The sequence below is a fragment of the Lepidochelys kempii genome, chromosome 5 (assembly GCF_965140285.1).
Source record: "Lepidochelys kempii isolate rLepKem1 chromosome 5, rLepKem1.hap1, whole genome shotgun sequence".
Classification (NCBI taxonomy): Eukaryota; Metazoa; Chordata; order Testudines; family Cheloniidae; genus Lepidochelys; species Lepidochelys kempii.
The window spans coordinates 96,449,058-96,474,965 of NC_136384.1; the positions used below are offsets into that span (position 1 = coordinate 96,449,058).

Below are 25,908 nucleotides of genomic sequence, written 5' to 3' on the forward strand. Positions count from 1 at the left end.
CTGGGGCGGCAGGCTTGAACTCCTGTTGATCTCCGCCCAGGGTCATGTAGTAATTTTTGTTGGCACAAGGGGGTCACGGTGAAATGACGTTTCAGAACCACATTCCATTGCCAAAAGAACATCCACAGTCATGAAAGAAGTTGTTGGATTTGATAATATTTATACTGAGTAACTGGTCACCTAAGTCACATGCTATTATGTTTGCTCATTTATGAATGACTGAACAATTAAGAACTGGAGGGCTTGAATAAGTCACTCGTGGTGAAAACATTTGTATGAATACATATTTGTATGGGTATTTTTTTTTTTTTGCAAAAAAGTGAAAATATCATGATCACATGCATGCAAGCTTGGAAACAGTAACTCAAGGGGGCTGTGAATACTTTGGGTGGGAGTGCATTCATGAATTTTCTTTTAATGAATGTTTGAAGATACCTCTTTCAATATTCACTTTGCTCTAGATGGCTCCATACAATCTACTGCTGTAGCTAGTGTTACAAAGCAAGAATTTTAACTAGGGATTTGGCCAAACCAAAGTGCCAGATATGAATAACCCCGAACTGTGGAAACTTGTTGACATCTGGATCTAGAGTTTGTGATGCAGGGCCATCTCTAATTTTAACACATTTGAATACAGACTGCTGAAAGACACTACGGCAAAATCCTCTTTTGTTTATACCACTATAAATTCAAAGTAACTCTGCTGATTGCAGTAGAGTTACTCCAGATTTATAACAAGTTAATTAGTGTAAAATTTGGCCCTGTATACTTTCATTTAACTTTTGGAAATTGCTTGACAGCAAAGAGTTCCTTTCTGTGATGTGAATTTCCTCATCATGTCTCATTAATCCCCACTTGGACACTATTTTGTCTTCCTGTTGGGTCACCCTGTTCTCCTTCAGTCCCCGGGTCATAGATTCTTCTGTTGTACTTCTGTCAGCATAGCCATGATGAAGTCAGGTTTCTGAACACAAGTGTATTAAAGCCAGATAAATTAAACTAACTGCAACATCTTTTCAACATTTAAGTCTCCAAAAGAAATGCCCAAGGGCCAAAAATAGTGGTGAGTTGTCTGTCTCCATTTGAATTAAATAAGGCAGATTAGAATTAACTGTTCTGGAATGAGTAGATGGTATTTATTTGAGGATGTCAAACATTCTGACAGAACCACATTATGAGTAGGAGACACATTTCTTTCTCCTCATGAAAAATTGCTAGTATTAATCAATTTTTGAGACACTGAAGCTCAGCAGAAGTAAATTGCCCTGTAATGGAGTTTGACTTTACAGATGTTTCTTTAAAGAAGAGAAATAGTCTAGTGGTCTGTGCTCAGGCCTAGAATGGCTGAGGTCTAATTCTGGTTCTGACATTAACTCTTTTTGTAGCTTTGGGAAATTCACAAAACTTCTTAGTTGTGGTACAAATACTTACCTATCTCAGAAGAGTGTCATAAGAGGAATTAGAAAAGGAGTACTTGTGGCACCTTAGAGACTAACCAATTTATTTGAGCATGAGCTTTCGTGAGCTACAGCTCACTTCATCCGATGAAGTGAGCTGTAGCTCACGAAAGCTCATGCTCAAATAAATTGGTTAGTCTCTAAGGTGCCACAAGTACACCTTTTCTTTTTGCGAATACAGACTAACATGGCTGTTACTCTGAAACCTGTCATAAGAGGAATTAGGTAAGCATAATTCTCAATGTATAGTGCATGCTATGGCTCTGTGTTGAAGAATCAAATGATCTGAAATGCAGCTTGCTCTGGGACAGAATGAACAGTGCTCATTAACCCCACCCAAGGATTTAGGATCAGAGATGAAAAGGAATAACATATCCCCAATTGAAACTACCAGGGGAATGGCACATAAAAACAACACATACCCAGCCAACAACTCCGGCATCCATCTGCACATGGTATGCAGTCTTCAGAGTTAGGGTCCTCCACTTCACCTGCGCATTGACGATTTCAAGTTTAGGGTTAATTCTAGCAAAATGAAGGGTCAATATTTAAAGCATTCAGCTGGGATACCGAAAATAAATGTATCAATCTGGCCAAGCCCTAAGGGTACTACTCATACTTGGAATCACTCATTTTAACTCAATATGATTCTTCTCCCACTTACACTTGCGTAACTCCATACACCTCAAGGGACTGACTCCCAATTTACATGGATACATGTGAGAGGGGAACCAGCACTTGAGTTAAGGACCTTAGGATTTGGTCTTTTTGTGTATCAGAAAACAAGAGCCAGATTTTCAACTGAGAATCTGGCCCCAGGGGTATTGTTCCTGCTGGTGGGTGCTTACCTTCTCTACACTCGTGCTTCAGGCACCTATTATCAGATAGGTAATATCCTTTGAAACATCTGTTGCACTGGGTGGAGTCGAGGCACATTTCACAGTGCTCTAAGCAAGACAGACAAGCGCTGTTCTTCTCTGAATGGTAGTAGCCTCGTGGACAGCTCTCTCTGCACTCTCCCATGTACAGGAAACGTTTTTTTCCTCTCTTGTCTGTGCAGCAGAAACACAGTGGGAGGAAATAGATCAGCAGTAAAAGAGACATCATTTAGCTAAGGCAGAAAAAGTAGTGTTAACACTGAACACCAGAGCTTCAGCTGATGGTCAATCAGTGTAGCTCAGTTATTCACCCGTTTACACCAACTGAGGATCTGTATCCAACACTTTCCACCGTGTTCGGAAATTATGGCACTAAAAATTTCATAATAGTTATTTCAAGTGCACAAACATTATAAACACCCCCACAATCCTCAAATATGGATGGAGAAGCTTCCATGATTGGGACTCTCACCCCAAATTCTCCTCAACACATCTGGGTGTGACAGAAGAGGCCCCTCCCTAAACTCGGATATCTTTCACTTCAACTTTGGGGAAGCTTGGGTCTTCACTGGAATCTTCATCCTGATTACTCTGAATCTTGAAAGTTTGGATTCTGAATTGAATTTAGAAGTGTAAGCTTGTCTATTTTATATTGAAGCACCGGTGATCTCTAGTGTTTGATGGTAAAAACTGGCAGGTCTACTAGATGAAAGCCCTCCCAAGTCTACGCCACAGACTCATTTCAGTAGTGAAACCTCTTCCCTCAGTCCACCCCACCCACCACGTGAAAGCAGGTATGACTCAGGGCGTTTTGCATTGCAGTGAAGGGAGCTCTTTACAAGTCACCTTACAATACTATTATTACTGTGCTAACTGTATTATGTTGCATCAGTATTTTCCCCATGACAATTTTTGAAGCTACAGTCAGAACCTAAACTATTAGTAATGGGTAGTTACTCTGCTATAAAAAGAGGCATTGATACTCTTTTATTTTTACTTTTTGTGTGTGAGTTTTGGTTATTCATGAAAGTTGCAGAATGGATTCTAATCTACTCAGATCCTGATACTGTGACTGTTACCATGGTGTCTGCCTCTCTGGGAGCCCATAGAGATAGAAGTTCTGTATTGTTGCCCAGACTAGAGGCAGAATGGGCAGCAGCGGTGCAAGCTTTTTCCCACACTGCTGTGATCCTGACAAGCAGATACTGCCTATAGGGGTAAAAGTGTGGTTCAGCCTCTGTGTCCATTTGGTCTCAGCCTCTTGAATGAGACTGCCAATGTAGGTACTAATTAGTACGTATTGTAATAGTGTTTTTTGTGATGTAGACATCTATGTATTGAGAACCGGACTGAGACCATTGGCCCATGTATTTCACATTTGCCATGAAAGTGTCAATCAGATGCGAAAGATTTTGGGTCACTACCAACCTGGTCTGAATTTGAACTGGCTTCCTAGAAGTGAAAGGCTCCATATTCCCTTATCAATACTCTGAGTCATCAAGAACAATGAATAACAATTTAACTTAATTATTTTATAAAAAATGTTATTCAATTAGTATTTGGGGATCTTAATGGAAAATAATACCTAATGAAAAGAGAGGTTCTTTGGAAGATCATCTACACTTGAGAGATGTTAAGCCTGTCAAGGCAAGTGATTCAGATACCTTTGTCCTTACAGCAGCCTTGTGCTATGTTACTACCACTTGGTAGGGCAATGGCCTGTGTTCCTTTCACAGTCTGGCTGTATTAGCTAATTCAGCACTCCTGTCAAGCTTTTCTGAATTTATGATAGTGTAAGTTTTGCTTGCTCATTTAGTCATAAGTGATAATCAGAAATACCAACAGGTTTATAGAATTATATGTATAAGTCTTGTAGCTGCTTGTTTGCCCATTGATCCATAGAGTTTCAGTACTTCTGACAACATAAAAAGTGGTTTAAGTAACATATTGTCAGGAAAATGGTATTCAAGGAAATATTGTGACAAAGTCACATAATCCATTCCTGTCTTTTCAGCAGCTGAATACTCTTTACTTTCAGTAACTTTTTAGACTATACCCCCACAAATCTAACATATGTTCATGTACAGTACTTTGGAGAAATCTACCATGCTCTACTGTAATTTCAAAGTAAAAAAGAATTCCTTAGATCATGGAATTCCCTGTATTGTCTGTTTAAATATAATCTGTATAATGATAACATTTGTTAAGAGATTAGATTCCTTTTGTGTGGATGGTAGCATTCTCTTTAGGAATGTGGAAGTGGGTTCTCTGTACATCTGCATTTGACCTAAGTCTGCTTTAGACAGGATCCTGGTGATCCCATAACTCCTATTATCTACCTTGTACTGCAATGACTGTTACTGTTGTGTCCTTCTTAGCTCCTGAAGAGCGGCATTTTCTGAGACTTACACATTCTCACTGTAATAGCTATTTGAAACATACATTTTTCACTGTTAAACAAAAGCACCAGAGCTGAAACATACATGTATTCCTACCAAAGTTGGTTGAAGTTTGGACTTTGGAGTCAGGCTTGAATCTACCTCTGTAATGTGCCTAAGCTAGAATATTGAATTAGAACACACACACCCCCACCAGTTGTGGCAAAGTTCAGACTTGGGTCAGAATCTGGATCTGAGCTTCATGACTCTGACACATGGCTCACCTTTGAATATAATTTAATATATTTCTTCCAGGCAGGGGGGCAGTTAGAAGCAGACCGAAGATGAAGCTATTGTGGCTATTATACATGTTTTGTTTAAGTGAATTGTGATGAAAGAGCAGACTTTTTTCTTGTCTGGGTTAGCACAAAAAGGCTTCCACGGTAGACTAGACTGCCTAGTGCAGCTTTTCTATTTCCAAACTTAGGTTTTCTATTTTATTCAACCAAAAACATTTCCTTTTTTAAACGTTTTTATTTTTGCCTCTCTAAAGACAGGCATAATTCCAAATACATTAGGCTGTCTTTGTTGGCCAAATAATGAACTGACACAAGAAGAACAGAATACATCTGTATTTTCAAGTGTTTTTCTTGCAAACTGAATTCCAGGACATTATACTGAGTTAAATCATGAGGATAGCCCGAAATGGTGGCAGAAGTTCCAGGACAGGATTAGGTCCTGAGAGCAGAGGCACAGAGAAACTAAGAGGCGAAGGAAAGAGTTGTAAGGAGAAATCTGACTTACCTGTACCACAAGCAGTACATTTGTTTGGTTCACTTCCACTGCAAGCTCTACAGGTATGATGGCACAAATGGCATTGGTTGTTAAATTCAAATTTCCCTTTGGGGCATTGCAGCACACACTGTCCATCATCAAAAAATCTGTGGTGGTAGAGAGAGGCAAAATGCCACAGTTAAAGTCTATAGCTGTCTCTTCATCTTTAAAGAAAACGTCCACCCTCACCCAGCTATATTTATTACTTATATTCTTTGCACATTGCTTTTCATTTCCCTTTGATTTTCTTTACAATATTTGGTAAGATAAAGTGGGAGGCCAGCTAAGCCTTTAACTTCAATCTTATACTTCAGATTTGAGTTTGACTTTTTTTTCCCCCACAGAAAATCACTTATCTTGATGTCTCTGTACCACAAGCTCTGAAATGTTCCTTATGTCTGTTAAAAAGAAGCCAAGAACATGTTTCTGTCACAGAAGTTATCTGTGAAAAAATCTAGGCCTCTGTCAAAGCTTTCTATTTGTTTCACTTTAAAGATTTGCTTTGAACTGCCCATGGGACTATTCAAAGTGCATAAAGTTAAACATTTGTGTAAATCTTCACAGGATTGGGGCTGAAGGGGCTGTCCCCATATGAGGGTTATTGTTGAATCCTATGAGGGTTATTGTTGAATACTTTTTATTGCTGGCTAATGACTCCTCTTCTCCAAAACTTTGTTGATGAGTCTGAAAGAACTGAGTGAATGTAGTAGCAACATAACTGGCTCAGGTATGCAATTATTTTATTTTTAATGGTTTTAATCTTAATAAGGGGAAAGGATACATATTATAATGATGTGGCCTATGAATAAATATGGAGAAATATATATGAAAGAAAAAGTTGAAGAAGTGGGCTAGAACCTCAAGATGTCTTAAATACAGCTAAGGAAAATAATGGAGAGGACTCTGTATGGCCTCATGCACTTCTGTGCTCACGTCCTTGACTGGACTGGCATTTATATATGTAGAGCCCGATCTTGATATGTGTTTAAAAGGACAATTAAGGATTGACTCCTTACTTTCTTAGCACTGATTTCAGGACAGTAGTTTCTCCATATTATGATAGCAACCAAGTTCTATTATAGAACCCTACTTTGTGCCCCTGTAATTTTGGTTTTGTGCATGGGTGAAAGTAAGGGGGTATGGGCCGGTATGGCGCACCAGTAAAATGTAGCCACCAGTACCGGCCCGTAACACTGACTTTAAAGTCATTGGGGGGGAGGGGGGGAGCCGCAAAAGGGGCAGTGATGACCCAGCAGGGCCGCCGATGGGGGGGCGCAAAAAGGGCACCGATATTAAAGCTTTAACATTGCTGCCCCTTTTGCCCCCTCAGCCCCCAGCTGCTGATGGGGGGGGGCAAAAGAAGTTGCTGCCCCGGGGCTGCAATTTAAAAGGACCCGGGGCTCTGACCGGTGCTACCGTTACTGCAGCAGTGCTGGCCAGAGCCCTGGGCCCTTTAAATTGCCGCTGGAGCCCCGGGCGACGCGGGCCGGGGAGCACAGATGGACTGGTTGGGGGACACTGACCCCCCCAGCCCCGCCCCTTCCGCCCAAGGCCACGCCCTTTGGGGGGGGCAGAGTGGCCCCATACTGGTAAGAGCTGCGTTTTACTTTCACCCCTGGTTTGGTGTGACAATCATCCAGATTTGTTCTGAAGGGAGATTGTTTCTGCAGAATTTGAGGACAATTTGTCAAATGGTCTTTTAGTTAGATATCATCTCAAAAGTACCCTGATTTGCAATGTTGATACTTGTGGGGATGGACAAACATGGCTGTGATGGCAAAACCACTGCTTTGTGGACACAAATTGGGTAGTGTGTACTTGTATCTTTGCCTCTGATTGGTTCCAACATCTTAGTTATGTGAAATGTGAAGAGGCCTGTAGCAAAACTTTGAAGAATATGACCAGAGCATTGCATTGCTAATGAAACCAAGGGAATTTTGCATGGCACCCGCCCTTCAGAAAGCTACGCTCTGGCAACTCTGCCTTGCCATTTTCTGAGCTACCCCATGTGCATGCCCAGCTTGGCAGGTGGAGCCCTGTGTCTGGGGGTACCAGGGCTAGGAAGAGGGCATGGCATTGGGGGAGAAGCTGAGCTACCACAGTCTGTCATTGCCCGTCCACCTGAAAGTCAGGGTCCACCCAAATTTCCACTCCTAGCTATGCCACTGGTTTGCTCACTCAGTGCAAAATAGTTCTCCAGGAGTGCCCCATAAATAAGCAGTTCCCGGAATGCTTCCTTTGAAAAAGTTTAGGAACAAACATATAGGATCAATGGGGAAGAGTTAAGAACTCCAGATGGTTGGAGAGAGAGAGACTCGCATACCTACATGTGGCATCCAGTAGACTTTATCTCTGTTCAGGAGACTAAGACTGATTTTTATCAACAAAGCTAGCCCAGTAAAGAGAGACCCTCTCTTGCCCTGGTCACTGTGTAGTCCTCATGATAGAAGCTGACAGCTCAGATCCTGATCCTGAGCTCAATAGATCACGGAATATACAGATTTAGAAAGGGAGGAGAAGTTGTTTTTTTAATTGAGAACTAAATTGTTTGGCTGGGAAAAACCAAATTTCCCTGATGCATTAAAAACAGATAATAGCATCCTGGGTTTCCGAACAAGGGAACAATGCCTAGAGGAGATTTCCCACAGAGAATGGGGATGTTCAGTGTTCTCATTTTCATAGGACTTCAGAAGGAAAAAACCCAATCTTTTCATCCTTTGTAGAAAAGGAAAAGAATTCTGCTGTAGGAGATCATCTCTCCTGAATTTTAGTCTGTATTAGAGTGCCATTCATTACACTCTTCAGTGTGAAACATTTAGAATCATAGGACTCTGAGACTTAAATAGGTCTATTTCCAATACATTACAAATAGTATCCACTGGAGCTATTTTCTCCCCTATAGTTTCCATTTGGATTTTTCTTTTATCTATTTTTGTTTTTGTTGTTTCTTTTTATTTTTGTATTTTCTTAGTAGATCTTTTATGACAGACAGAAGGAAAAAAACCTGACTCTCTTTGGAAGCCCTAGATGTAAAAAGAAAAAGAAAAAACTGGTGAGGGACTTGTTACGGTGAAATAAGAGCTTTGGAGCTTAACTCCCCTCTTCTCCAGTTGTATTATGTAGTGTAACCTGTGTAAGGAAAAGTACCTCTGCAAATGACCAACGTATATATTCTAGAATCCCAAAATTGGGGACAGAGGTGGAATAAATGTCTAGCCTTCTAGCTCCACACAAGACTGATAAATTCTGCTTGAAGCCAAATAGGAGGCAGCTAAAACTCTGGTTATGATCATAGCCTCCCAAAGGCCATGGAGACTCAAGGAAGAGAGGAGCTTGATCATTACAGCCTGGAACATTTAGGGGGTTTTGTGTTGTTTGTTATTATTGTAACAAACCTCGTAACTTTTATCATGGAACAATAAACAAGCAAACCTCCCCTCCCACACAAAAATCTGTGTTACAGTAACACAGAGGTTCCAGTTTACCACCCAGAAGAAGCATAGAACTTCAGCTCTGAGCCTGACACTCTGGCCGGACACACTGAGCCAAATTAATCCGTGGTATAACCCACCTAAAGGCAGTAGAGTTGCTTTAAGGATGAATTGACCCTGTACCGCTACTTGGTGTTTCTTGTTATTTCAGAGGTCTTGTCATAGACACTGGTGTTATAAATTGTATGTTTACTTGGTTTTTTTTGGTGTGTTCTTATGCCATGGAAAAAGCTTATAGGAGATTATTCTGGTCTCACACCAGTGTAAAAATGGAGTAACTCCACTGAGATCAGTGCAGTTACACCCGAGCAAAACTAATGTGAGTGCAGAATCAAGGCTACAACTTCTCTATTGGAAGAACATGGAATTTAAAACAAGAGACTATAATAGCTCCCTTGTATAAATAGCAGAGGTGAACCTGAGCTGCAGAATTCATATTAGATTCAAACTTTCCCAAAGTTTGAGCAGTGGTTCAGGTTGGGATTTAGTTCAGGACCTGCTCTAGTAAGGAAGTATTTAGATATATTTTAAATAAATAATTATGTCTTCGTTAGACAATAATCCCTTCAGGCCCTGTATGGTAATTGATCTCATGCCAGGTTACCATATAAATCAAATATGTGTCATGAAAACCAATGCAGATGTGGCAAGTCAAAAAATGGACTCCGAGTGTCTGAAGATATTGTCTACACTGCAATTGGACACCTGCGGCTAACTTGTGCCAGCTGACTTCGGCTTGTGGGGATCAGGCTAAGGGGCTGTTTAATTGTGGTGTAGATGTTTGGGCTCTGGCTGGGTCTGGGCTCTGGGACCCTCCTCCTCCTCCTTCAGGGTCCTAGAGTCTGGGCTTCAGCCCAAGCCCAGACATCTACATCGCAATTAAACAGACCTTTAGCCCAAGCCCCATGAACCCGCATCCGTTGGCACTGGCCAGCCATGGGTTTTAAATTGCAGTGTAGACATACCCTGTCTGTCACTGATCAGGGTCAGCCTGTCCCCTTTGTGGCATGTTAGAGGCCAAAACCTACTACCAACAGTTATGGTTTGCCTGTATGTCAGTCAGGATTAGCTGATTTCACTGATTTAAGGAAAAAAGATTTTCTTCCCTCAGGGCCCATCTGGTTGAGCAGCTGTGCAAGCAATTGGTTTCATTTGTGCCACCTTTGTTCTCCTTCCTTGCTCTAATTTTGTTTGTCATACTCACTTGATTCACCTCATCGGGTTAATTAGTCTGTTTTTATGAGTTTGTACATCACCTAGTACAGTGGGACACAGATCCTGACCGGGGCTTCTACCTGCTACCACAATGTAAATAAATAACAACCACAATCACTTACCTTGTGATTGCACAGCCGACACAGTCATTCTGAGTTGGTCCTGTGCACTTAGAACAGGATGCTGCACAGAACAGACACCGATCCACACGCTCGGCATATTCCCCTGGCAAACAAAACCCAATCGTTTACTTAAGACCCACAGATCAAATAAAAAACTTTGTCCAATATGTTGCTAATTGAAAAGAATTAGACATCAAAGTTTTTTGAATTTCTGAAACCGGCAGTTCTCAGTTGTGTCAACAGGCAACCCACTGCTTGTGCCCTGGGTGCTGGAGCACTGTGTCTTTCGGAATGATGAGCCCAATGACTTGTTTTCTTTGAGTCTGCTTGAGTCTTATGAAGAATGCCTGTTAGTGGTTGAGCCAGCTCCTATTGGCTCAGCTTCTGGTTACAGGGGGGGCCTCTATTCTGGTGCACTCTGGAGAACTAGATTAAAGGACACTGCACGAAGGGTAACCGTTTGAGTCTCTGCTCCAGTTGTGTGTGGGATGCATGAGGAGTGAGTCCAGACAGCAGATGGGATTTTGAAGTAGTTCGGTGCACTACATTGCACTGTTTGGCAACCATCTGGTAGATATGAGATACATCACAACCATTCAGCTGCCTGCCTGCCTTTGCTATTTCTAACATGCGAACCACTGTGGTATCTCCATAAACATTTTGGTGCTAAATCTGAAAGGCAAACCTCAAGCAACTAAATGCACCCAGAATTGATTATGTCTTATCATTCTTGTGGACGACATAACCACAAATAAAGTAATTTCTTCTGAAAATGTTGGGGTTTGATTCTGATTTCACTTAGCTCATTTTGCCCCGAGGTAACTCCATAGATTTAATACCTAGTGCTTTTCATCAGATGTCAGTGGAGTCATTCCTGATTCTCACCAGTGTGAGATCAGACTGAGTCCTCTTGAGTCTCCCATGTTTACTATGATTGTTCAGAAACATGGCATGTTGTGTATTTGGTGCTATTTTATCTCTTTAGCAGAAACACATTCAAAGTGGTTGCAGAAAGATGCCACCTATATAGGACACATTAATGGGCTGCAGCAAACTCAGGGTGAATCCCTTTGGTGCTGATACAGTATTCTTACACTGCCAGTTTACAAGCCCCAGTGTAAGGCATGTGCTAAGGTCATATTCATAGCCTGTGCCACCACAAGAGATCCTAGAAGACTACTTTGCAACTCACAGGTAGCCAGGGATGGGTTTCTATAAGCTAAAGCCTGGACCAGCCCAAAATCAGGAGTGCATAATGGTCCTCTTTGTCCCCCTTACCTCTCCTCTTGGACTGTTCCTTCGGTTCTGTGCCTCCTGGAGACCTACACTTGCTTAGGGATATAGACACCCAATTACCTTTAAAATTAAAGAGAACTGGGTGTCCCAGTCCTCTCAGTGACTTTGAAAATCTCATCCTCTTTGGGCAGCGAGACTATAGCTGCTGCTGCGTGGTGCTGTAATACATGACATGTCCTTTTGTTTATTGGGTGCTCATTAAGACATGGTTACTGTGCTGCCTATCTATGCTCCCCATAACTCGTAGAGTAGCTAGAGTCCTTTGGCAAGTGACATGCCAGCCGTGTGTGTATTAAGCACTGTGTGGGGGCAGTGAATCTATCCATTGAACTGTTTTATAAGGCCCTAGATTAAATAAATGTGCCTATGTTATTTGGTTAGCAGGTAATCTATGCTAGTCAAGTACAGATATTTGACTGAATTTACTATCTGCTGCTTCATTCTTTAGCAACTGATTTAGCTGAGGATATGGTCTGGGCAGTGCGCCCTGGGAGGTAAATGAAGCCTGCAAATTCTGTGGATACCCCTAGGTGGAGAATTCTTCTCACTTGCATTGCTGCCTTGAAACTTGGGCTGTGCATGTGCATTGTGGGACTTAGGACACAGAAGAGTGGAGTGTCTTTTGGTTTTGGCTGTCTCTGTTTTGCTGAGTCCTCTGTTTTGCTGAGTCCTCCACAGTGTATGAAGGAGCAATGTCAGGAAGGGAGGCAGAAAAGCTATTATGTTAAGGCATGCTAGGGAACCTTTAGTGCACACCAGCAGGGTCTACCCAGTTAATGTAGGGCATTACCACACCATGTAGACAAGCCATAAAATAATGTTAATATACAAATATCTATTCCCTCTCACTCCAGACATATTAGCCACTCAATTTTTTATATAGGAGAAATCACTGGGATGATTTATGAACTAACGTCCTTCTCATTTTGAGTAAGGGCAGCAGACATATATAAAATGCCCAGACAGTGAGATCTCTATCCATGAGGAATTCTGCAGACATGTTTTACAAAGTCTGCAGGATCCCTTTGAATTCTCTATTAAAAATACACTGTTTTTGCAAATAATCTGGGATTTACAGGAATTGTTAGCATGTTTTTAGCTATTGTTCTTCCTTTTTCCAGCCGTGAAAGAAAATATTGAGGTTTTCTATATATATAAAGCAAAACAACAACCCCCCCTTTGTTTTTAAGCACCTTTTCTTTGCAAGTCCCAGAGGTAACCAAAATATTTAGGCGTCTCTCTGTGTGTGAGTACGTACAGACACAGAATTTATATATTAACACTTCTATGGTGCTTTTCAGCCATAGATCTCAACGGACTTTAGCATATTTATATGTGCCTATTTGGATGGGTATCCCTCTGTTTATATAATCTCTCTAGACTGTGTAAGTGAGATCTTCAGCTGGTGTAAATTGGCATAGATCCACTGAAGTTATCTGAGGTGTGCTGATTTACACCAGCTCAGGATCTGGCCCATAAATATATATATCATATAATGGGGTGATGATAAAGATGTGATAAACTAACCATTTGACATTGAATTGAGTACAGTTTTGTGCATTCACACTTGTGTAACTGAGATAAAATTTGGCCTTCATTAATTAGTCCTCACTGCACCCTGTAAATACTATTATGCCTTTACAGAGAGAAAGTGAGGCATAGATAGGTTATATGATTTGCCCTAGGTCAAATAATGACAGAGCCGGAATTAAAGCCTTTATCTCCTGACTTTCAGGCCAGTGGTGTACTCACTAGATTACAGTCCACTTCACAAACACTGTATTCCCACAATTAGCAATCCCATTTTTAGATTACTATAGTGTAAAGGTGTTATGATACGGAAGCACATCCGTACAAATGACTTTTTCAGAATATGGCAGATAAACAGATACTTTTCCCAACAGAAACTTGATATAAAAATAACCACGTTCCTTAGGGTCAGGTTCTGTCTTCTGTATATTTTGTGTGATGTTTGTAAGCACAATGTTTGATGCTATAAAATAACTAGGCAACACTAGAATACATGCACATTCCACATTGAAGATTCTGATGGCTCATTGCTTGGGAGGGTGCTCATGATTTCTCATTGTTGTAGCATCCCTCAGTAGATGTTACCCTTCTATTAAATCATTCCTTATCTGATATTGTTGTTTTGGTTGTAATTTATATTCTGAAAGCTTTTCGTTGTTTCTTCATCTCTGTTAAATTCACTTTATTTGGCAACAGTGATAGACTCTGTGTCCTGTATAGGATCACTCAGTCTGGAGCCACTAATTCATATACCTCAGAATACCCCCCTTCCAAACCCTCCCCACATGGCATCAGTGGTGAGTTTTAAAAGGCCTTTGTTATTTCTTTGTTACTTCCTCCATCTGAAGTGCTGTAATTCATTTCAGCTGCCCTGGATTAGTGCCAGTTGAAGGCCAGTCCTTTGCTAGCTGAATCTTTAATTTGCAGCCTCTTAAAACACACTGTTATAAGAGTGAACACCAGAAATTGCCTATGTTCTGGGCCTCTGATTTCACAAGTCACAGCTATGGTTGTAGAACTGTCATTAAACATTAATACAATGCATTTTTTTCTGTGGAAATTAAAATAGTTAATGCTGAAATGCTGAAAGAAGATTTTTAAACTATACTACAGAACTATTTGTTAACTTGACGTACTTGCCTAGGGCTAAAAAATGCGTAACCCTTCCTCCCCCTTCAGACATTGGTAGCTAGCTGACGACCTGCAAAACCTGCACCCTTTTACTTTATTCTGCAAGGTATCCATGTCATGCATGTAACTGGGAAATAACACTAGATCATTTTAAAAAGTAATTTTACCACCTTTAAACATACTTTTCCACTGTACCTCATTTCAAGGGAAATCACTCCTTTTTCGTCCCAAAGGGTGTGTCTACACTGGACTCAAACACCCATGGCCGCAGAGCTGTAAAATTGCAGAGTAGATGTTCAGACTTGGGCTGGAGCCTGAGCTCTGAGAGTGGAGAAAGTGCCAGAGCTCAGGTTCCAGCACGAGCCCAAACATCTACCCTGCAATTTTACAGCCCCACAGCCCGAACCAGCTGACATGGGCCAGCCACAGGTGTTTCATTACAGTGTAGCCACACCCAAAGATTAGCCCTGTTCCGTGCAAACAGGGCGTTCCCCTCAGCTGCCACTTTTATTGCTGAAAATTATTTACATAATCACAACAAAACCATGAAACTGGGCTTATAACAGAAGTTAGTTATGTTAAGGGCATGAAACCCACTGCATGTTAAGTTTCCTCTGTGAATAATGCTTTGTATCCCTCATTTGAGATCTTTGGCGCATACTGCATTCGACATTTGGATTTTGGCAGGTTGCAAAGTATGGCTTTAATTGTTTATAGTATTGTTATAATTAATAATAAGCACTACAGTAATACATACAATACATAATTAATAATACTTAGTTCTTGTATAGCACTTTTCATCAGCAGATCAAAAAGTGTTTTGAAAAGGAGAATAAGCACCATTATCCCCTTTTCACAGATGGGAAACCTGAGGCACAGAGAGGGGAAGTGTCTTGCTCAAGGTCACCTAGCAGGTCTGTGGCAGATTTGGGTATTAGAACCCAGGTCTCCTGAGTCCCAGGCCACTGCTCTAGCCAGTGTACCCTTACCCTTACCATGTAAAAACTGCTTTTTTCGAGTTTGTCTTGCATAAATTATTTTGATTGCTGTTATTTTAGTAATATTTACCACCAGTGCAGGTGATGCTGTAAAATACACAGTAGGTCATAGCCCTGCCCAGATACACAACAGAAAATGCACTGGGAGGCCCAAAGTATGATGCTAATTTACTGTCTGATTCCTCAAGATGGTGAATACTACCCCAAAAGTCATTCTGGCTGAGCACTTACCCAGCCCTCCTTACCGTAGTATTGCAGCACCTGACAATCTTTAATTAATTTTATTCTCACAACCCCCTTTTGGGGTTTGGAGGTATTGTGATCAGTATTACAGATGGGGGAACTGGCGTGATTAAGTGAATGGCCCATGGTCATATAAGAAGTCTGTAGTTAACCCCAGAACTGAACCCTTCTGGTGTCTTCTGAGTGTTATATCCACCAAACCATCTTCCCCTAACTTCACTAGGAGTTGAGAGAACGCAGCACGAGGAAGTGACTCAAAGGATTGGGTCCTTAGAGCAATTTTATTTAAAAAAAACCCCACATTACTGAGGGCTTGGTGACAGCAGCTTCATTGCTAGAGGCAGGGCTCAGCATTGGTGGGCTTTGGGGCAGATAATGAATTTGAAGAAAGCATAGAGTTTCATAGAGTTTAAGGCCAGAAAGGAACATTAGGTCGGCTAGTTTGGCCTCTTGTATATCACATACCATTCAATTTCACCTCGTTACTCTGTAATGAGCCCAATAACTTGTGTTTGGCCAAAGCATCCAATTTTGATCTCAAGACAGCAAGGGCTGAGAATCCAGCACTCACCTAGCAGTCTGTTCCAATGGTTAATCGCCCTATCAAAAATTTGTGCCTAATTTCTAAATGGCATTTGGCTAATTGGGTTCAGCTTCCAGCCAGTGGTTCTTGTTATGCTGTTATTTGCTTGATTGAAGAGCCTGTTAGAACCCAGTATTTTTCTCCCTGGGCTGGTACTTGTACACTGTAATCAAGTTGCCTCTGAATCTAAGCATGGGATCGGTTGCACTGGGATTTGGGAAAACGCTCTGGGTGTACAGGGGAGGGTGCACAAATCTGAGTGAGGGATCCATAAGTGTTTAAGCTTTGGGGTGAATTTTCAAATGTGCCTACATGGCAGTCTTGTTTTCAAAAGCAACTGAGGTAGCAAGTCCCACTGACTTTTAGTAAGACTGAAAAAATGGAACCTCAGCTCCCACTTCCCTTCTGGTGATCCAATCATCCTTGAGGGTCAGAACAGACCAGGGATTCCATTCCCCCAGCAAAGATGCTTTGTGCAGAGTTAGATGTGGTGATTATAGGATGTAAGGGTCTTCTGTTTCAGGTTTAGCAGAGATCACATAATGCTTCAGGTTGGACTTGAAGCAGGATGTAGAGAAGAAAGGCTTTGTCAACTGCAGTATTTTGCATAACCCTCAATTCTTGTCTCCTCTGAATAAACACATGTACATCTGCTGTATCTGTCCTTTTGCCAAAACAGCTTGAAGTTTATGCTCACTGCTATTTATTATTTGTCTATGGTAGTGCCCACAGTCTCCAATCAGGGATTGGTGCCCTATTCTGTTAGGCACAGCGCTAATATGGGAAAAGATAGTCCTTCCACCAAAGAGCTCAGATATTTGCCATAATTTAAAAAAAAAAACAGTTTTTAAATTACCATTGGTAATAACAACCCAAAATGTGTTTTCCTCCATTGAGTCAGCACATCCATCGGTCACTTGAGAGGAGTCCTGAGCTACTGCTAAAACTAATGAGAAGTGGGTTGGAGACTGAGAGAACCTCATGTTCCTCTCCACAGACCCCTTATGATGGAGACCAAGACTCACGTTATAAGCTCAAACAGCACAAATGCATTGGCCACCACCACCACCAAATGCAGGAGGTTCCTAATGTGGAACTAAGAGGGGAAGAACTGTTTTAACTGTGTCTTCATTATGTGAGTTAGCACAGTCGGGTATTGAGATCTTTTGGTGCTCAGATAGTATGGTGATGGAAGGATGGATGATGGATAATTTTTTTACCAGTTTTATTGTTGCGGTTAACAAATTGTATTGGGTCATCCCTTAGTTGTCAGCTCCCACTAGCTGTTCCTTATAATGCTAGAGTGGATCTGTCCCTGCCTAGTGAGTAGTTGACAAAGGCTAAAGGGGTTGGAATGGATCCACATGTTGTTTTTTGCCAGGCCCGCTGACAGAAATTCCGGGTCCCAGGGCCAGGGCTGTCCCCAGGGAGGTCGGCCGCCTACACTGGCCCCCGGGCCCTTTAAAATCATCCAGGCCCCATGGCAATGGCCCCCTTTTGCCCCCCAGTCAGCGGGCCTGGTTATTACCTCTGTTACATTACTTCCAAAAGGAAAGGAACTGTGAGTGGTTTTGGCCAATGGGTGAATAAAGTTCTCCAAACAAGTGGATAGGAACTTGAGGTAAACTAGCTACACAAGGAGTTCCCAGCACACAGGAGTTGCTCTCCATAATTGGTGTGATCTTGTCAGTATGTATACTGCTTTTACAATAACAGTGTTATACATCTCCAAAATGAAAGAAAAGCGATGTTCCATGGAGCACAGTGGGAAAAGGCCAGCCTTGAAATGTGATGTTGTTTTTCCATAAAAAACCTTCATGAAATCCATCTTACACTCTGTAAAGATGGCAATAAATTAATAATTGTGAATGTGGGCTTGATCCATAACCAACCACCCCCAGATCTGGCAGTGAGTCCATGAGATACTCAAGAAATGAAACAAAAAGAAAACGCCTGGCACTATATGAAGGTGCAGCGTTTGCTGCTGACTGAAGAGACCTCCTTTTAAATACTTGGGAGTTCTTTCTACAGCGTTCACTCCCTTGTCTGCATTTCACATAGCAGAAGTGAAACTTCACTTACTTATTGGGGAATAGATATTGTGGTGATCCAGAGACAAACTCCTTCTAGTATCTGCTAACTATAGTACATGTGTAACTGAGTATGGAACTGATTCTGCTACCTTTACCAGCACAGAGTAACACATTCATGAGCAATTCCATTGATTTTGCTGGGATACTCAGTATGAGGGTTTCAGAAACGGGTCCTTTTAAAATAATGGGCTTGACTCAAGCCTAGGTGAGAGGTCCAATATTGCTGTGCTCTAGGTGCCCTGGACTTAACCAAAATTTTCCAGGACATCATAGGTCCAAGTCCTGCTCTGTTGGCTAGTGCAGAGGTGGAGAATAGAGATGTGGTTACATTTGGCATATAACGTTTGTTGGTGATGGCAGCATATGCACCAAATAGATGGACATGACCCTAGTAAGCAGCTGTTGGCACATTAACAAGGCTCAGTTGCGAGCATATAGCAATTTGCTAAGTAATGATACTTTCATCCGTAGAGGAGGAAAGGAAGCCCTTCCCACACCAGTATTCTTGGCGGGTGGTAAACTGAACTGGTCAAAAACCAGGAAAACAATGTTGTGCAAAATGTTGAAACTTCCAAGTTGTTTCTCTTTTGCAGGGTTAAGAATGGATACATGTTTCCATGATTTTTTAACATGTTCATCAAAATAGTTTTTTGTTACAATACATCGTTCCCCAAAGAGAGGGAGCCTGCAAAACTTTTTAGAGAAAAAAAAAAGAGAACTTTCCAGTGTCAACTTCCAGTGTAAGTAGACGGGATCAAAAATAAGGTGCATTGGTACTGCTGAGGATGAATGCACTCTGGACGCAGACTTATCTCTACATTCCCCTTACAGTCACTTTTCCCACTCACCAGGCAGTCTTTGTTGCTCAGAAAAATGCTGAGGGTGTATTTTTTGAGGTGGTGGTGTACAGCGAGAAGATGGGTCAAGCTTTTTTACAAAAAAAAAGGGGGCTGTTACAAAAAATAATTAAATCTTTCATTTAAAAAAACGGAGCCTTTCTGTACTGGGCAGTTGTACTTACTAGTTTAATAGCTCATTGAAATTCTGCCTGTTCTCCTGAGATATGTTGGTTATGCTGTGAGACTCTTTCTGGATCACCGTTCGATAGGCCTCATTATCTCCCAGGCTCCAATTTAGGGAGGCACTTAAGCACATTCTTAATCCCCACTGAGGTCAATGGGAAGTCACCATGAGCCTTTTTGAACAGGGAGGGAGACAAGCACACGTTTTATCATAGTTGTGAAATGGCTTAAGTAAAGTATGATTGTTAAAAAATCTCTGTTGCCACTTTTTGAACTGTGATATAAATAAAGGCAGATATGTTCTTCAGCAGGCAGGATGGAGAAAAGGGGTAAACTGCTCCATGTAACAAAGTTTCTGAACTTCAATGAAGTGGTTTGTCTGTATCTATCATGTACTCATTATTAGTACTGGATCTCAAATATTGAAGAGCAACTCCTCACAAATGAAGCAGAAGGAGGACTGATCGTGTCGTGAGAAAAAAATTACATAGCAAAGGAAGATACTTTCTTGGCAAATTTAGGGCCCATTTCTGCAGAACTCACTCATGATTAATCTCATTGGCTACAACGGGACTACAGGTATATGGATTATCATGTGAGTAGGGTGGGCTAGAATGCTGGCCAGCCTCCTCTAAAACTCTGTAATAACAATGCTTATAAAACACTGGATTCCATTACTAGACACATCAATGAAAGATGGCTGGCTAATGCTCCAACTTTATGCTACAAAGTATTACATTCAGGAGTAAGACTCAGTTCAGCAGTTCCCTGTCTGAGAGGCTCTACAGTAGGGATCGGCAACCTTTGGCATGCGGTCCGTCAGGGAAAGCCACTAGCAGGCCGGGACGGTTTGTTTACCTGCAGTGCCCGCAGGTTTGGCCAATTGCAGCTCCCACTGGCCGCGGTTTGCCGTCCCAGGCCAATAGGGGCTGCAGAAAGAGGGGGCCTGGCCTGCACCACTTCCCGCAGCCCCCATTGGCCTGGAACAGCAAATTGCGGCCAGTGGGATCTGCGATCACCCGAACCTGCAGACGCTGCAGGTAAACAAACCATCCCAGCCTGCCAGTGGCTTTCCCTGATGGGCCGCATGGCAAAGATTGCCGATCCCTGCTCTACAGCTTAGTGTTTAAAGATATGCGTTCTGGAAAAGCTATTTGGCCAATATTAACATGACTGTACTATCACTTTTTGCATGCTCTCCTCGCAGAGGACAATATGTTGAGAATGCAACACAACCAAATTGGTGAAATGCCCAGCAACAGTATCAACAATAGAAAGATGAAAATGGAAGCAGAGTGCAGAAGTTCTTCATGCAACAAACAACTAAGGTATCAACTGATTTTCTTTGGGCCAGATTGTGGCCTGCAAGGGAGTGGTGGGGCGTACTGCGCACACATTCTTCCTTGGGCCATTTTTGCCACTTCCTGTGCAGCGTGACTATGTCCCTCCCTGGCACAGGTGGGCGAGAAGGCAGGCAGTGGGTGGCCCTGTGACTGTCTCCCCAGTGTGCTTATAGAGTAATTATACCAGCGTGTTGGAGGGGGGGAGAGGGGGTGTACGCTGCAACAGGCTGAAGTTCACGCTCTCCCAGGAGCAGCGGGGAGAGTGTGATCGCTGATCTAGCCCTTTATTTTTAAGTGGTTTTAGAGCTAGCAAAAGGTACTGGATTGAAAACCACTACAGAACATACTCTGATTGGGCAGCTGAAGTGCAGGCTTCCTCAGACTGCCCTCCCTGACTCTGAAGACCTGTGGATGAAAGGTCATTCAATCTCCAAGCCCATTCAGTTCTTCATCTCTCAGCTGAGATGCTCAACAAAGGTATCAATTAACATCAATAAAGGCTCCAAACCTGTACCATTGGAATGCTGCCTCCATGTGGAGGCCTGGTGACTTCAGTGAGGGTCTTCACGGGTGCAGCAATCTGCCTGTGAACAGTCATTTATAAGCACAGAGCCCAATGCAGTGCTTTTGTGGTACTGACATCTATGCACTGGGAAATAATGGAGATCAGCAATCCATTGCACAATGGACACCTCTGGCTGCCTAACGGGAAACGTAATGTCTTACCCTAATCTATTCCTAACCACCTCGGCAATTAGGTAGGTATGGATCTGGGTTTTAATCCTAAATATGAAAGAAACTGGTCTGATAATTACTGTTATGGATCAGAAGAAGTCGAAGCTATTCTGCATCAGAATTCAGCTTCAGTTGTGTTTCTACAGCACAAAAAGTAACCTCCATCAAAAACAGGTGTTTCTGCCATGATAAATACCACTGCTTTTCAAAACGTCAATACATTCACTAAAAACAAAAACCAACCCCCTCCCCCACTTTGTCGCAATGACTTATATGTGATATCAAACTGCTTTTTAACATAAAAATTACCTTCCTCTCCTAACGTGAGATACTTTACATATCAACAATCATCAACATGTGTTTCCAGACCAAAGCAACAGGAACTTAGGTTAATTTAATAGAAAAAATAAAATATGGAATAACATTGATTTTGGCCAGTATCAATTACAACAGTACTACTCTATTTTACAAATAACAACTGAACATTTTACACATGTACAGTATTTTTCAGTAAAAATGGATTTGGATTTAACAATGTGTCAGTATTTTAAAAAGAAAACAAAGATATTAATTTCTTCTCTATAATAGTGTTAGAGACATTTGTAAGTATCCAAACAAATTCTTTACAATCCATTACATAATTATATCTCAATTATGAATATATATATATATATTTATATATAATATATAATATTAACTTAAACTTTGAAAGCATTATGTTCTAGTTAATAATGTTATTAGAGTAATAAGGACGTAACAGACTAGTAGTTAAACTAGCACAAATAAAGTCGTCATGACTTTGAATGTTTAGCAGGAAATTTAATGAACACCAAAGGAACGTCACAGTTCTTTTACTATCATAGAAAATGGGATGTCTGTAGGAATTCAGCTGTTCTCTGGGAAAAGGAACATATTGTTTCTACTGGCACCAGTGCTTACATTTGTAAAATTTAGGGACAGATTTCATATTGAAAAAAGGGAAGTCTAGAAGTTCTGTTTCTACGATATATGTTTTTACAGAAATGTTTTCCATTTTCCATTTGTGTGTCACTGATCGTCGCACCCAGATTACTTTTGTACAGAAGGAAGACTTGTTTTAGGCCAGGTCTACACTACCGCTGCTGGTCAATCTAAGCTATGCAATTTGAGTTATGTTAGTAGTGTAACTCAAGTCAATGTAGCTTAGATCTACTTACTGCAGGGTCCACACTTCTCTATATTGACGGGAGATGCTCTCCCACCGACATTGCTTCCACCTCTCATTGTGGTGCAGTAGAGAAATCGATGGAAGAGCGCTCTCCCATCGATTGAGCATGTCTTCACTAGACCTGCTAAATCGAAGCCATTATGCCAATTTAGCTCTGTAGTGAAGAAAAGCCCTTAATCAAATCAATATCTTTGAAATTTAATTTACTACATTTCACCTAATTAATGTGTGTCTAGCAATATGCTAATAGGAACATATAAAAATATGTTGACTGGGAATGATGTGTAACTAGAAAAGGAAACACAGGAGCCCTATTCCTCTCTCACTTAAACTGGCTTCACTGGGGTTAGTCCCAATTTATACCATTGTTGATTAAGAGCAGCTTAAGGCCCAGACTACCAAGAGGGATATTATTACACAAAATCCAAACTGGATAGACATCGTCTCTTGATGTAAATGTATTGATCTAAATGTAGTTACTCCAAGGGTTGAATTTGACCCAGTGTATCAGTTCCAGTTATAGGGCCCAGTCCTGTAAACACCTACTTCTGGATGTAGTATCACTGAAATCTACGTATTAGCACTGTGACTAGTGGTACACGTTTGCAGGATTGGGCCCCCTGTTTGCTAAAATACAAGATAAGATTATACAACTACTACTTAAGTGGTACCTGTGTGCTACAGACTTGAGTTTACAAAATACTTTCATTCATGAAAAATAAGAGGACCAGCTCCTTTTGGAATTTGTTCACAATAGGAAGAATGCCCTTGTCAAAACGTAGGTGTTATTGGAATGTTACATTTTATTCCAAATAGCAACACCTAAGCCGTGGTCTACACGAGGGGGGGCGGGAATCGATCTACGTTACACAACTTCAACTACGTGAATAATGTAGCTGAAGTCGATGTACTTAAGATCGACTTACTGTGGTGTCTCCACCGCAGTGAGTCGACAGCTGCCACTCCCCTGTCGACTCTGCCTGCACCTCTCACGGCGCTGGAGTACAGGAGTTGACGGGAGAGCACTCGGGGGTCGATTTATCACGTCTAGACTAGACGCGATAAATTGATCCCCGCTGGATCTGATGGGTAGTGAAGACAATTTGTTCACAATAGGAAGAATGCCCTTGTCAAAACTTAGGTGTTATTGGAATGTTACATTTTATTCCAAATAGCTTTGACAATTTAAAGAAAGAAATTAAAATCCCAGAATAGCAGTTAAGAAGCTAACTGTCTAATAACCAGATCTATATAACTGGGGTGGAGAAGCAAAATGTATGTAAATACTGCATGATGCAAAAAACAGCACACAGCATAGGACACAAAGTAAGAAATATGTGTGGAATTGATCACTTTTTAATTTATTTTTAATACTGATACAAAGGATGCAGAACATAGTCCCACATATAAAGATGTTTTTAATTCCCTCAAGGGCTGGTTTTCTTAAGTTCCCCGTGACAATATATAAGCACAAAAAAAGACTGATGCGAGTATTTTTTTGTTTTTGTTTTGTTTTAATCCATGTAAACTTGTGTCGTATTCTTGAAACACTCTTTAAACATCTTGAAGGGGAAACAAGCAGGAAAAAAAAAAGGGAAAGGAAGAAAAAGGACCATCAAAAACAGGGATAATCCTAAGGTTGACAGGAAATCAAATAATTACTTTAATGTTAATTTTGGCATCAATGCTTTGGTCACACAATACTGACTGTGATCCCGGATGCTTAGCTCTAAACACCCAGTTATGAAAGGTAGGCTTGTTGTAGTTTTTTCCATTAAAGTTCCAACAAACAGTTCACCATCTCCCCTGACAAAGAGGAGAGAGAGAGAGAGAAAGAGGTGGCTTGCTTTTTTTTTCTTTTTTCTTTTTTTTAATAATATGGATTAATCTATAAGTCTACAGGAGCAAGAGGATTCTGGGAGGTACCAGTTCACCCTTTGTGTGTACATGTTCTGCAACACAGTTGCTGAAGTACTTTCCTTTGACACAGATTGTTCTTTTTCACTAGCATACAGAATCCTCCCTCGGCCCAAGATTCTTCCGTTGCTTCCGGAGGTCAGCGATAGAGGGAGGGGGCAAGTTGAAGATTTGAAGAGCATGGTGTACAACGGAGGAAGATTTAATTGGTCAGACAGGCAGATTTGATGGAAGAGACCATTCAGGAGCAGGTAGCAAGTAGGAAATTTGGTCCATCAAAAGGAATTTCAGTCAACAACATTTTTTTTTTTCAAGAAGAAATATTGTGTTGTCCGACAGGGAGTGATTGGTATCCATTTGTGAAAGAGAAAAAAAAAAGATTAGAAAAAGAATAATTAGAAAACAGTGATAAATACAGTGAAGGATTTTTTCTGAGTTATTATGAATCAAAAGGATATAACAGTCATATCACAGAAAGAGAATAAAACATTCTAAACAGAAATTGAACCTTTGTAAGTCTGACAAGCAACCAATGCTTCTTGATCCCCTGCCGGTAATATAAGATCCTCCTTCTTTGAAAATTATAAGTAACATTATTACTTCTGTGTTTGTCCTCCTAGGCTACTGTAATAAAAATAACACCATTTGCATGAGCACCTTCTCAATGCCTGCTGACTTCAATGGGAGTGGAGAGTGCTCAGTACTTCCTCGGACTTCTCAGCTTCTGGAAGGATTGAGCCATATGCCAATAAAATGATGATTTAGTTATTTCTGTGCATGTTGGTCTTGTACCATTTTGTTTTTGTATCCACAGATGCTACTCTAATTTGTACAAGTGGGCAGAGGAAAGCACTTGTGTGTGTGTACATAATATTTTTCACAAAAAGCATGGTGTGAAACAGTCACGGAAAGTGAGAGGCTGGTATAATCATGTTCACACAAAAGAGTATTTCTAATGAAATTTACTTTGCCTAAGCTCCTTTCTTTTTCAGCTCAACATCAATAACAATCCATGAAAAGTACAAGAAACAAAATTCTGCCCTCAGTGATGCCCATCTGTGCAAACTCATTGAGGCTGCACAGGTATAAATGAGGACATATGTTAGCCGAAGCAGTACCAGACCCAACAAGTATTGCAACATATTGCTGATATGCAAGAGGATACTGTGAGTACACGACTTTAATTTTCTTTTTACTACTAGCTTTATCTGACTTGAAAGTGTAAACTGACTAACATGATCTATAAATGTCCAAAGAAGCACTATGAGTCCAATCCTGCTTCCATTGAATCAATGGTAAAATGCTAATTTGACTTAAATGGGAGCTAAATGGGCCCCAGAATCATCATTAGTTCTTACTATATTTGCTTTGTCAGATATTTGCCCCACTGTGTGTAACACTAAGCTTCTGTTCTGAAATGATCTCACTTGTTGAA

General features: G+C 41.1%; 1 protein-coding gene across 3 annotated transcripts in view; it reads right to left on the bottom strand.

The window, feature by feature from the left end:
- PCSK5 (proprotein convertase subtilisin/kexin type 5) overlaps positions 1-25,908 on the bottom strand; it is a 299,903-nt gene that overhangs the window by 48,100 nt on the left and 225,895 nt on the right. Inside the window, exons 21-25 of one of the 3 annotated variants that reach the window (XM_073345120.2) lie at positions 10,376-10,478; positions 5,518-5,654; positions 2,306-2,509; positions 1,880-1,948; positions 310-964 (exon numbers count right to left, since the gene is read on the bottom strand). In XM_073345120.2, the coding sequence (XP_073201221.1) occupies positions 957-964; positions 1,880-1,948; positions 2,306-2,509; positions 5,518-5,654; positions 10,376-10,478 (521 nt within the window). In that variant the 3' untranslated portion in view covers positions 310-956. Of the gene's footprint in view, positions 1-309; positions 965-1,879; positions 1,949-2,305; positions 2,510-5,517; positions 5,655-10,375; positions 10,479-23,883; positions 24,603-25,908 lie in introns of those variants that run through there. The other 2 variants (XM_073345119.2, XM_073345121.2) reach the window with 2 other exon arrangements.